Raw genomic sequence first — 11379 nt, 5'->3', positions numbered from 1 at the left:
TAGTCATTGTGAGAAAAACCTATACACTGGATAGGTGAAGTGAAGAAAAAGTGTCATTGGCCACAATTCTGTTCTTAACATTATATTGTGTGACCTTTTCTTCTCTACACCTATCCAGTGTATAGGTTTTTCTCATAATGACTACAAAACACATTCACACTAATAGCGTGTATGTTTTATTTGTGAAATTTTAAGCTACAAGAGTTCATACTTAGCTCACAGAGAGAGTAATCCAATACTAAGCTGATTACCTAGACTAAAATTACCTTGTAGGCCTATTTCATAAAATTACAAATTAAAAAAAATATTTACAGTTTTACATATTCCTTTTGTGTGAAATGGTTCCAGTGCTTTAACACTCTTGTATTTATAATCACAAATTAGTACTAATAAGTTGCTTTCAAGACATTTATATAATACTACTGTGTTAGACAGGTGAGAAAAATGCTAATACTGACCAAAAGTTTTACTTTGTAATTTAGTAAGTTTTTTATTTATTTTATTTTTTTTTCCATCAAAACTTGCAGAAATACTAGATGTCATAACTATATTTAGTGATTAGAAATGGTTACATGTCTTTCTAGCAATTTAAAATTGCATAAGGTACATTGTTTGTTTGGAAAATAATTTAATTTATTTTTAGGAAACCAAATAATGTCAGGCCATTTTGTTTATTAAGATAGATAGTAATAGTTTTTATTTTTATATTTTGTACATTTGTAAAGCAGCAGTTGTTTTTTCACATAAGATCATAATTTTATGAAAATTCTCAAATTGGAAAACTTACAAAAGGAATTATTATTATAATGCAATGTATTTTATTTGTTAGGATGCACAACTTTACAGAAGTTGGCCAGGACAGTAACTTACTACTTATACACTATTCTAGGCCTAGTTTATGATTAATTAGAATATCATTATATAAATGTTTATTTTTTTTCATGATATCAAGACACACTGTAGTGTGTTATTAATAGGAGTGGTAGTTTAGCAATTTTCCACCTTCTGTATCTCGGACTGTGGTAATCAAAACTATCACATATTTTCAGTGGATGTGCACTACTAGACTCTTACTTCAAATACCAAATTTCAAGGCAATCTGTTAAGAAATAACTGAGATATAATATTTACAATTTTGATTGAGTTTCTTCCTATTTTTTTCTTTGTTCCAAAAGTACGAAAACTTGATTTGATAGAAAAACGTACTTTTATGGATTTTTTTTCAAATTTGGTACTCTGATAGATCTTTTCAACCTACAATTAGTAGTCTCATCTGGTGTAAATATAAGCCACGTATGCAAAGTTATTCAAGAAAAACTGCTCAAATTTGACAAATTCTTTGCTCGCCTATGCAAAAAATTGCATGACCTATTGGTCTAACATTTTTACTTTAGGCTTCACCTAAGAATAAAAGAGGACCATTTTTAGTTTTTTGTCATTTGGATTAAAATTGACTGATTTAGAGCAGTAAAACTATAAGGTGAAAGGACGTGCAGATGTACAAGTATTGGTTAGGCCAATCAAACTCAAGTTTTCAAAAGAATCATATGGGTGGACAGTTATTATTTATTATTCATTGCTAACTTTTCAGCACAAATTTACTAACTTTTATGAAATTATCCTAACTAAAGAGCATTTAGCATCACATGATATTAGCTTAAGTAATTAGCATAAATAATGATATGGCTGTACTGATTGCATAGGGGTAGTGACAAAAAACTGTTAATCTAAATTCCATGGCATAACTATAAAGGAAGTTATTAACACTGTTTTAGAGAGGAAAAACTATCACCATTTATCTTAAAGAATTTGGTTGGTTCTGTAAAGTAAAGGTCTGTTCTGAATGATAGGATTGCATTCCTAAAACTAATGTGGATTACTATCGAGCATCAATTTCTTAGATCGAAAACACCTTAGGTGTGAAAAAGAGCTGTACAGTCTGATGAAGAGTGCTAGCTTGAGGTGTCATCTTTCTTTAAATAAAATATAAAAAAATCATGGTGATTGTTCAACCTATTATTTAATTCCAAAAAAGTTCAAGGTATTGGATATGCCAGTAATAATATTTTAATCAATCCAAAATAGTAAAATACTCCAAATTGAAAATATTAATTGATACTACATTCCATAAAAAATATGCTATACATGTGATGTTTTGTTTTAGAAAAAATATTGTAAGTTATTTATCTGTATGTAAATCATAAACATTTTTTTTTATGTAAGAAAATTTTAATTGAAGATTATTATTTAAATAAATATCTGAAAGTACAAGATAAAAGTCAATAATCAACAATGTCTAAAAAAAATGAATATGTATTAATTATTATTAAAATATTTGAATTATTCGGACAAACTGTGATTTAAACTATAATGGAAACTACTGTCTGATCTTTTTAGGTTCAGGGAAAATTGTTGTTGCCTTATACACATATAATGCTAGTGATGAAGGAGATCTCAGTTTTAAAAAAGGTGATCGTCTTGTAATACTAGATGAAAGGTAAGAACCAAATGCCTGAATGTCGTTGTGGAACTTTAATATAAAACTAACAGCTGTTTCTTATACAGTTTATCAGTACACTTAATATTATGTACTCTATATTAACCTCTATGGGTCTTCCTATGGTCACAGGTCAAACGCCATGTCATCACATTTGTAGACTCGCATTCAAAATTTTATTGAATTACTATTTTATGAACATATATCAATAAGTTTGGTATCAAATTGTATATTATAATTTAAATCTTAGTATGATCCATTAGTTAAATTCTTAATTTAAAAGTACGTATTAAAAAAAGAAATCCTAAATATCGATTTTTGTGTGTCACATGGTATATTGAATGCAGCATTGGTTCAAATTCGATTTTTGTGATGTCCAAATACAAAGTCTATAGTTTCTTAGAAACTTAAATTACCAGTATTGACCAGCTAGAATGTCAAATAAGAACCTCCTATGTTTTCTATTTGCTGAGATAGCGCTACATGTACTGAACTAACACAATGGCTCCCGCACAACTCTTTTCATTTTTGGAAGGACATGCTTACATATACTTATTTCTATCTATAACATATGAATAACCATTTGAAAGCTCAGAATGTCCCTCTGGTGGCTTTCTCAGTGTAATTGAAGTATTCAATGCCAAACTGGTTCTTTTAAAGCTTGGATTCGAAAAGGTGAGGTAAGATGAAACTTTAGTGAGCTTGAAATTTCATATTTTTTAGACCCAAATACAGCTTAGTTATAAAGTTTGATAAATTATAGTGGAATTCTATGGTATTGATGTAGTAATTTATGATTTTTGGTTGTTTCAAAATGTTATATATAAAACTTAAAATAAAATTATTTCATTTCACATCCTCCATGAACAAATTTTGATAGGACTTGGCAACCTACGGCAAGCAGAAAACTAGTTACAAGTTCATAACTAGAAGAGATAATTATTTTCTATAATTCTTTATTTATTGTTCTATGATTTAAGAACTTATTTATAAATAGTAATAGTTGAAATGTGAAATGTTGAAATTTTACAAAATACTAGTCCACTAAAACACAGCCAAGACAAGTCACTTTGAAAAGGCCTGTTTTATACTCTTGGATACGGTAACATCAGTGCACATGCACTGCATCATTGCAACTTCAATGATGTTAGCCAGGCATGGTTGAAAGGTCAATATAATAAATATATATAAATATATAACGTTATGAAATTTAAGCTATTTAGTCTAAACATTTGTGTTTTTGGGTTATAATTTGTAGTCATTCTAAAATGAAAAATGCATACTTTATATTTATTTTTTATTTTTTATCGAGGTTACAAAGTTAGTTAAATCGAACCAACCCATAAAGAGATACAGTGGTAGAAATAACTAAGTGGAAATAAAGTTCAACATACTTCACTGTCACCTTGTACCATTACCTATTTTATTGTTGTTTTTCTTATGTTTTGATAAACTTGTACCAGCTAACAAAACTGTAGATTATGCAGTTCTTCAACTATTAGTGCATTTATAAAAGCTTACTTTGTGCTGGACCTGTTTTATATTTATATATATAAACAGTTATGGTTGAAATTTTTCTTTTTTTTCATGTATTTTTGTTAATATATTTAAATTGATTAGGAAAAATTTTACTATTTTATTTTCTTTAGTGATAATGACTGGTGGCACGCTAAACACTTTACTAGTCAGCAGATGGGGTATATTCCACGAAACTATGTTGCTGCAGAAAAGAGCATGGAAACAGAAGAGTAAGTGAATCTTGATAAATGTATTTTCAAGTATTTTAATTGGAGGATCTGAATAATTTGTGACCTAGCCAGAAATGTTAAGAACCTAGTCTTTCATCTTTACATTACACTGTAAATTATAGAGGATAGGAATATCTTTGTTCCAAATGGCTCACACATTTTCTTGAAGAGACATATTATTCTTCATTTTTTGTTTCACCATTAATTTTATTAATATTAATTTTTTTATTGTGTATATGTATGAGTACTTTGCTTTACAGTCTTTGCATAGCAAGCTTTTGATCAGAGATTCTTAATACTAACACTGTCAGATCGTGAACTCTTAAATTATTTTAGTTTTATTTATCTTAGAACATTAATATCATAAACTATTTATACATTATTTACTTAAGTAAGTTGTTTAATTTTTATGTTAGCTGAATTGATATTTTGGCAATTTTTAACCTATAGCTTGTAAGAGTATTTTCTTTCTAATAGTTAATACATTTTTAGTACAAGTTATTTTACTTAAATAAAATGCAGTGTTGTTATTTATCTTCATGTAAAATATTGGCAGTAAATCTTGTAGTTAACCTACAGAAATTTCTGAAGAATCTGTCTCAATATAGCAATTTTACAGTTTCTGCTATAGCTTTTCTGTTGCATTAGTTCCTACGTTACCTGATAAAAATCACATATCCAATAGCAGAGCTAGTGGTAAACAATTACAGAAATGTCCTGAATCAAATCATATATTTGAACTCTACTTATTATGTTTAAGAACTAAGTGCTTTTAACTAAAGTTGAAAAAGCAAAATAATTTACAGAATATTTTTCACTACTGCTACTGTCTGTTTTATTGATATTGATTAAAAGCAGTTTAGATGGTGTGATGTGATTCATTTTAAATAGCTTGTGAGTTCTCAAGTGTGGTAAAAATTTCTGAATGTATTTTTTCTTTAGGTACTGTTTGTGACAGCTAATGTAAAGTTAAGAATGTCACAATTTTGACATTTTGTGTGTGTGTGTGCTCAGTGATGTATTTAGTAATAATGGTAGGATAGAGAAAATATCAACAAAAACTTGACATTCATTTAGGAGGTTCTAGTGATTATACAAATGAAATATGAAAACTGTAAGATTGAAAAAGTATATTTATTCTTTAGATGAAAACACCTTTACTTGTACTAGTCAGAGTTTGATTCAGACTGACTGTAAGTTTATAGACAAATATTCAATAAAAGTATTTCATTACAAAACCTGGTTTTCTGTATACAATAGGCTTGTAACATTTACTAAAAGCTTGCTGATTTTCATGGAGATACACATAGTAAATTCAGAATTACAGTAAATGTTATTTCTCCAATATGGGATCATTCAATAAACTGATGCCATACACATAAGATTAATAGCATTAACTATACTTTGTTGTAGATATTTGCATAGCCTTTAGCAATTAACCTAGGGCTTTTCAAACCAGCTTGCCCAAAATACCTACATTCTTAGCAAAATTATATGTAAAGCAATCATGGTGTTTTAATGTTCAGGAGTACACTGGAAAGGTATAAAGTTTTTTTTTTATTTTCATGTTTAGTGTAACTTACTGTGCACTAAGCTGTGAAGAACTTGTGTGCTACAGCATAGATTCTCAAAAATACATAAAATGCCTAATTCTTTACCAGTTTTGGTATTGCACATTTACATTGTGTTCGTGAAATATAATTAAATGGTGAAAGAAAACATTGTCACATCATGTCTTAATTCAGTAAAAATTAGTTTTTGAAAGATGTAGTTTTTTGCTATTGCTATTCTTACATTTTCAGTTTATACAGCTTAATATGTGCTAATTATACTTGTACAAGGTCCCCAAAAGTGTTCTGTTTTAAGAATGACTAAAAAAATTATGAATAACAAATATTTTTATTTCTTGCTTTTGAAGTTCATATATCATGCTGTATTGTAGCCTACTGGGTGCATAATTCTTCTCGTGATTCATGCCAGCTACATGTTTTACTGATGTCACAACAGTACAAATTGCAACTTTAAGCATCCCTTATACGACGTCATTTTAATGTTTACTGACTGACAGATAACACAGTACTGTATAGTGGTTTAAACAGGTGACCCCTTCAGGTTGCTTTCGACTCTTTTTCAGGGAAATATATGTATATATGTTTAAACACAACATTTTCCAGCTGCTTGAGTACAGAAACTTGTTTCAATTATTGAATGCTTAAATTAAGACTTATTTTCATAATACTAGTTTAATGTTTAATAATATTGTTTAAATTTTCTTGTTGAACTTTGTGTTTTGATCAATTGGTTAATTTTATTATCTTAAGTTGATATTGCATATTTTACCTGTATTTGAATATTAATTTACAAATGTAAACAACTATATGTAGTTAGATATTTATGTGATTATTTTTTTTTAAACACTTTCAGCTGGTTTTTTGGCAAGATATCCCGGAAAGATGCTGAAAAGCTTTTGTTACTGCCTTCAAACCCTCGAGGAACTTTTCTTATTCGAAACAGTGAACAGACATCAGGTAGTAGTAACTGTCTGATTAGTTTGCTAGAAATGTGCTGTACAGTGTCTGCTATGTGTCATAAACTGGCAGCCATGCATTCCAAAAACCATTTTTTGTGTGTTTCATGTTATCGTTATTGTTGTGAGCTGCTTCAGAATTTTGTTTTTCTTTCTGTTTTTATATTGATTAAATATTTTTTTAATGATGCAAGTATGATATACTGTATACCTGTTGCTTTATTTTCATTTATAAATTGTTCATGTATTCTCCATAGCTTGATGGAAAAAAAATCTTTAACAGCTTGAAAAAATGAAAGTTAGATAAATTATATTTAAGTAAATTTTTATGTATTCTAAAAGATAAAAAAAAGCACAGGGAAATATTTTATTATACATTAGCCTAGATGTGTTTGCCAGCATAGATGTCTGAAACAATGGATATTGAAGGTTTAATTAGTCGAGCATTCTTGAGATATCTCACCTTGAATTCAAGTAAACTCGGGAAATACGTTTTAAGTAATTACAAAAACCACGTTATGAAATTATATACGTTTATATAATTTTGATATTGTTCTGAATTTCATATGTTTTAATCATTATATCTGAAACTAATTTGTATTAAAAACAACAATGCTAATATTATTAAATTCAAAATTTGCATAAATGTCAGTTCTGAAAGAAAAGAAAAAGTGTGAAATATTGTGTAGATTGTACTTGGCAGTATAAACTATGTTAGTGTTTAAGTTTCTTCAAAGCAAATTTTTTTGTACCTAGTGTATTTCATGTTTTTTATAAATTGTGATTTTCAGGTGCTTACTCGTTATCTGTTCGAGACTGGGAGCATCAGAAGGGAGAACATGTGAAGCATTACAAAATCAAAGCAATGGACAATGGAGGTTATTATGTTACAACAAGGAGAACTTTTCCAACACTGCAAGATCTGATAAAGTATTATTCAGGTATTTTTTTTAATTTTATTTGAATATTTTATGATTTTATAACATTTTGTTATTAAAATTATTAAAAGACCCAAGATTTCAAAGTATTCTGTAACTGAGAAATTTTAGTGTGAATGTTTTATATTTTTCGTAAATTACCATTTAAGGTGTAGGTGCATTTGATCTTTTGATCAATATATATATATATATAAAGACTTGCCGTTAACAAACACCCCTATTAACCTTATCGACAAGGGTCAAATACCATGTCATTGCATTTGTTGACTTGCATTCAAAATTTTATTGAACTTCTATTTTATAAATTTATGTGAAGAAGTTTGGTATAAAATTGTAGATTATAATTCAAATTTTAGTATTATACATTAGTTAATTTCTTAACCTAAATATTGATTTTTTGTGTGTCACGAGGTATGTTGAATGCAGCACTGGTTCAAATTAGATGTTTGTGATGTCCAAATACAAAGTCTATAGTTTCTTACGAATTAGGAACTTGTATTACCGATATTGACAAGCTACAATATCAAATGATTATTATATATATATAATATATTATAACTGAAATGACTTTATTTAACAAAATACTAGTCCATTAAAACACGGCCAGGACAGGTCACTTTGTAAAGCCTAAAGACCAGTTTTATATTCTTAGATACAGTAACACAAGTGCCTGAGCACTGTGTCATTGCAACTTTTGTAATGTTAGCCAGGGGCACGGCTGGAAGATCAATATAAAAATAATGATATATGCATATATATATAAATGTATATTATTATGAGATTTAAGCTATTTTGACTAAACATTTATGTTTTTGTGTCATAATTTGTAGTCATTCTAGAAAGAAAAAAGCATAATTTATATTTATTTCCTAATTTTTTATGGTGGTTACAAAATTGGTCAAATCGACTGCACCCGTACAAAGATTTGTTATTGAAAATAACATAAAATATGAAGCTTTTTCTTAAGAAATATTTGATAACTATCAGGATGTTATAGACTTCACATGTGAAATTTGAAAATTTTCTAATGCATAAAAGTATTTTTAATCTTAAAATCAAAATTACTTTGCATGTTGGATAGTCAACATGCGAAAAGAAAAAAGGCATAAGAAAAATATTACTTAAAAAATCTTAAAACTTTATAAAAAAAAATCTGACATGTTGTGTACAAAAGCCTTGTAAAGTTTACAGATACTCTGAAAAATTTGTGAAGATACGCTTATTAGTTTAAAAAGTATAGCTTGAAAACTATATCAAGCGCAAAATGGTTATGATGTCAGTCCAGTCGACCGAGCCAATGCTGAAAGAGTTAAAGGAAAACAAAAGTAAGCAACAAATCCTTCTCTATGATTAAGCTGTATATACATAATTACTGAATCAGTCAAATATTACAAATGTTCAAAGTGTTCACCACTGTTATCAATGCATGTGAATTGTCAATAAACAATTGATATGCATCTTTTCCTGCACATTTGGATAGAGATTACTGTGGTCCCTCCCCCTGTTTGTGTGTGTGTGTGTTTATATGTGTATATATATAGCATAAAAATGTTAGATTACTATAAACTTGCATGAACTGATAGATTTTTATTGTAAGGGTAGTTTCTCTGAATTCCAGATTAATAATTGTAACCAGTATTCTTAATCCATTAATACTTGTGTGTGTGTTATTTCTCTACAGAGGCTGCTAATGGTCTTTGTCACAAGCTTACTATGCCATGCCCAAAGCCCAAGCCTCAAGTTTGGGACCTCTCTCCAGAAACGCGGGATGAATGGGAAATACCAAGAAATTCCTTGCAATTACTTAAGAAGCTAGGCAGTGGTAATTTTGGTGAAGTATGGTATGGTAAGTTTTCCAAATATGTGCAAAATTGACTTTTTCCAGTGATAAAGGTGTAGAAGGAGATTAGTAGGTAAATTCAATGGTTCTTATAGGGTGTCTGTATCTAGAAATAAGTTATTAAAAATTCCAGCTCAGCCTGTCACAACCAAAAATTAATAGTAGCTTGATAAGAATTTATTTCACTGTTTGTATAAAGAATAAGTTTTCTTCTGATACATCATACATGAGCAGTGTTATAAATAGTTTTTTTTTCAGTTCTTCCACTTTCTTCGCTCCTCATTGTCATAACTCCTGCTACCAACATTCCTATGTATAGCAGTGTGTGGCCAGAATTTCTTTTCTACTTTCACACAGATATTGTGGCAATGTATTGTGGTTGTATTATCTACAAACTGTATAATTTAATTTAATTCTCACATTGCTTACAAATTATTGTGTGTTGTTTTTATGAATAGTTTCATAGATGTATTTTTTTTTTACTTGTACATTTTTTCAACTGGATTTTGTTTCCAGAAACTGAGAGGCAATATTGTAATTGCCTAGAATACAAGCACAATAAGTCTGCAAATTTATCAAAAAGAAGCTTGGAAGTCACTTTTAAAAGTGTAAAAAAAATAATGATACTTCAATCTTACTTGCAATCTTACCCATAAGTTAAGAACAGCCTGGCATGGCCAGGTGGTTAGGGAGCTCAACTCGCAATCTGAGGGTCGCGGGTTCAAATCCCCTTCCCACCAAACATGCTTGCCCTTTCAGCCATGGGGGTGTTATAATGTGACGGTCAATCCCACTATTTGTTGGTAAAAGAGTAGCCCAAGAGTTGGTGGTGGGTGGTGATGACTAGTAGCCTTCCCTCTAGTCTTACACTGCTAAATTAGGGACGGCTAGTGCAGATACCCCTCGTGTAGCTTTGCGCGAAATTCAAAACAAACAAACAAGTTAAGAACATTGGAAATATAATTGGTATGGTAAGAGTAATAATTATGGAGAAAGAAAGGCTGCTTAGAACACTTGAGAGCCCTGCACAAAGCAAAGATCAGTGAATAAACAATTGGCAATTTGTTGGCAATAGGGAATGATTGATTATTTGCTTAGGCTTATTTTTGTTTACTTCTTCACATGCAATCTGTAGACATGGACACTGGCTCTGAAAGAACATACCTTGTACTAAAACCTTTTTATTCACTTGGACGATTTGGTAACTAACTGATTATTGAGAATTACTTAAATATCAATTTCCTACATAAATCAGTAAAAATGTTCAATTTAAAATAATTCAGTAAGTTGTTAATTTGAAATCTACAACACCATCTATATGTAACAAAAAGAAAATGTAAATAATAAGGGGAAAAAATTAAAACGTCATTTCATCACCTGATCCATAATTTTGATAGAGATGCAAAAATTCTTCATTTAATGATAAAGTAAATAAGATGAGAGGGAGTAGAAAGATACAGGGCTAATTAAGTAATAATAATCACTGTCTGCTTTATGTTTCTACCAGTTTCATACATGGTATTTTGGCTATGTTTTTCTTGGTTTCTTATTGTAATATTAGTCCCACTTTAATAGTATATTGTTATATACTATGTACCTCTTTTTAAGTCCCCCAGAAAATCAGAGGTTGAAATACCATTTGTCTTAACAATAACTTGGATCCAGTGTGGCATAGATTCCACAATATGCTGGAAGGTGTTCATGTTCAATTGTGGTCTGTACTTCAAGGAGGTTGGCCTGTAGTTAACTCGGAAATATCAACAGATAGTGATGGTGGCAATCCTTAAATGCATTTCATAGTAGCCTAACCAAATTTGATGAGGTTGCTG

The 11379-nt window shown here is 29.5% G+C and overlaps 1 protein-coding gene across 2 annotated transcripts in view; it reads left to right on the top strand.

The window, feature by feature from the left end:
• The window catches only part of LOC106462837 (tyrosine-protein kinase Src64B-like), a 34430-nt gene extending 24830 nt beyond the window's left edge, over positions 1-9600 (top strand). The window contains exons 4-8 of one of the 2 annotated variants that reach the window (XM_013922800.2): positions 2398-2497; positions 4147-4245; positions 6670-6773; positions 7564-7713; positions 9392-9600. In XM_013922800.2, coding sequence (XP_013778254.1) covers positions 2398-2497; positions 4147-4245; positions 6670-6773; positions 7564-7713; positions 9392-9585 — 647 coding nt within the window. In that variant the 3' untranslated portion in view covers positions 9586-9600. Of the gene's footprint in view, positions 1-2397; positions 2498-4146; positions 4246-6669; positions 6777-7563; positions 7714-9391 lie in introns of both variants that reach the window. The other variant, XM_022390235.1, reaches the window with a different exon arrangement.
• The last annotated feature ends 1779 nt before the right edge of the window (positions 9601-11379 follow it).

This window comes from Limulus polyphemus, unplaced genomic scaffold (assembly GCF_000517525.1).
Source record: "Limulus polyphemus unplaced genomic scaffold, Limulus_polyphemus-2.1.2 Scaffold1263, whole genome shotgun sequence".
Lineage (NCBI taxonomy): Eukaryota > Metazoa > Arthropoda > Merostomata > Xiphosura > Limulidae > Limulus > Limulus polyphemus.
This window is presented reverse-complemented; position numbering and strand designations above follow the sequence as displayed.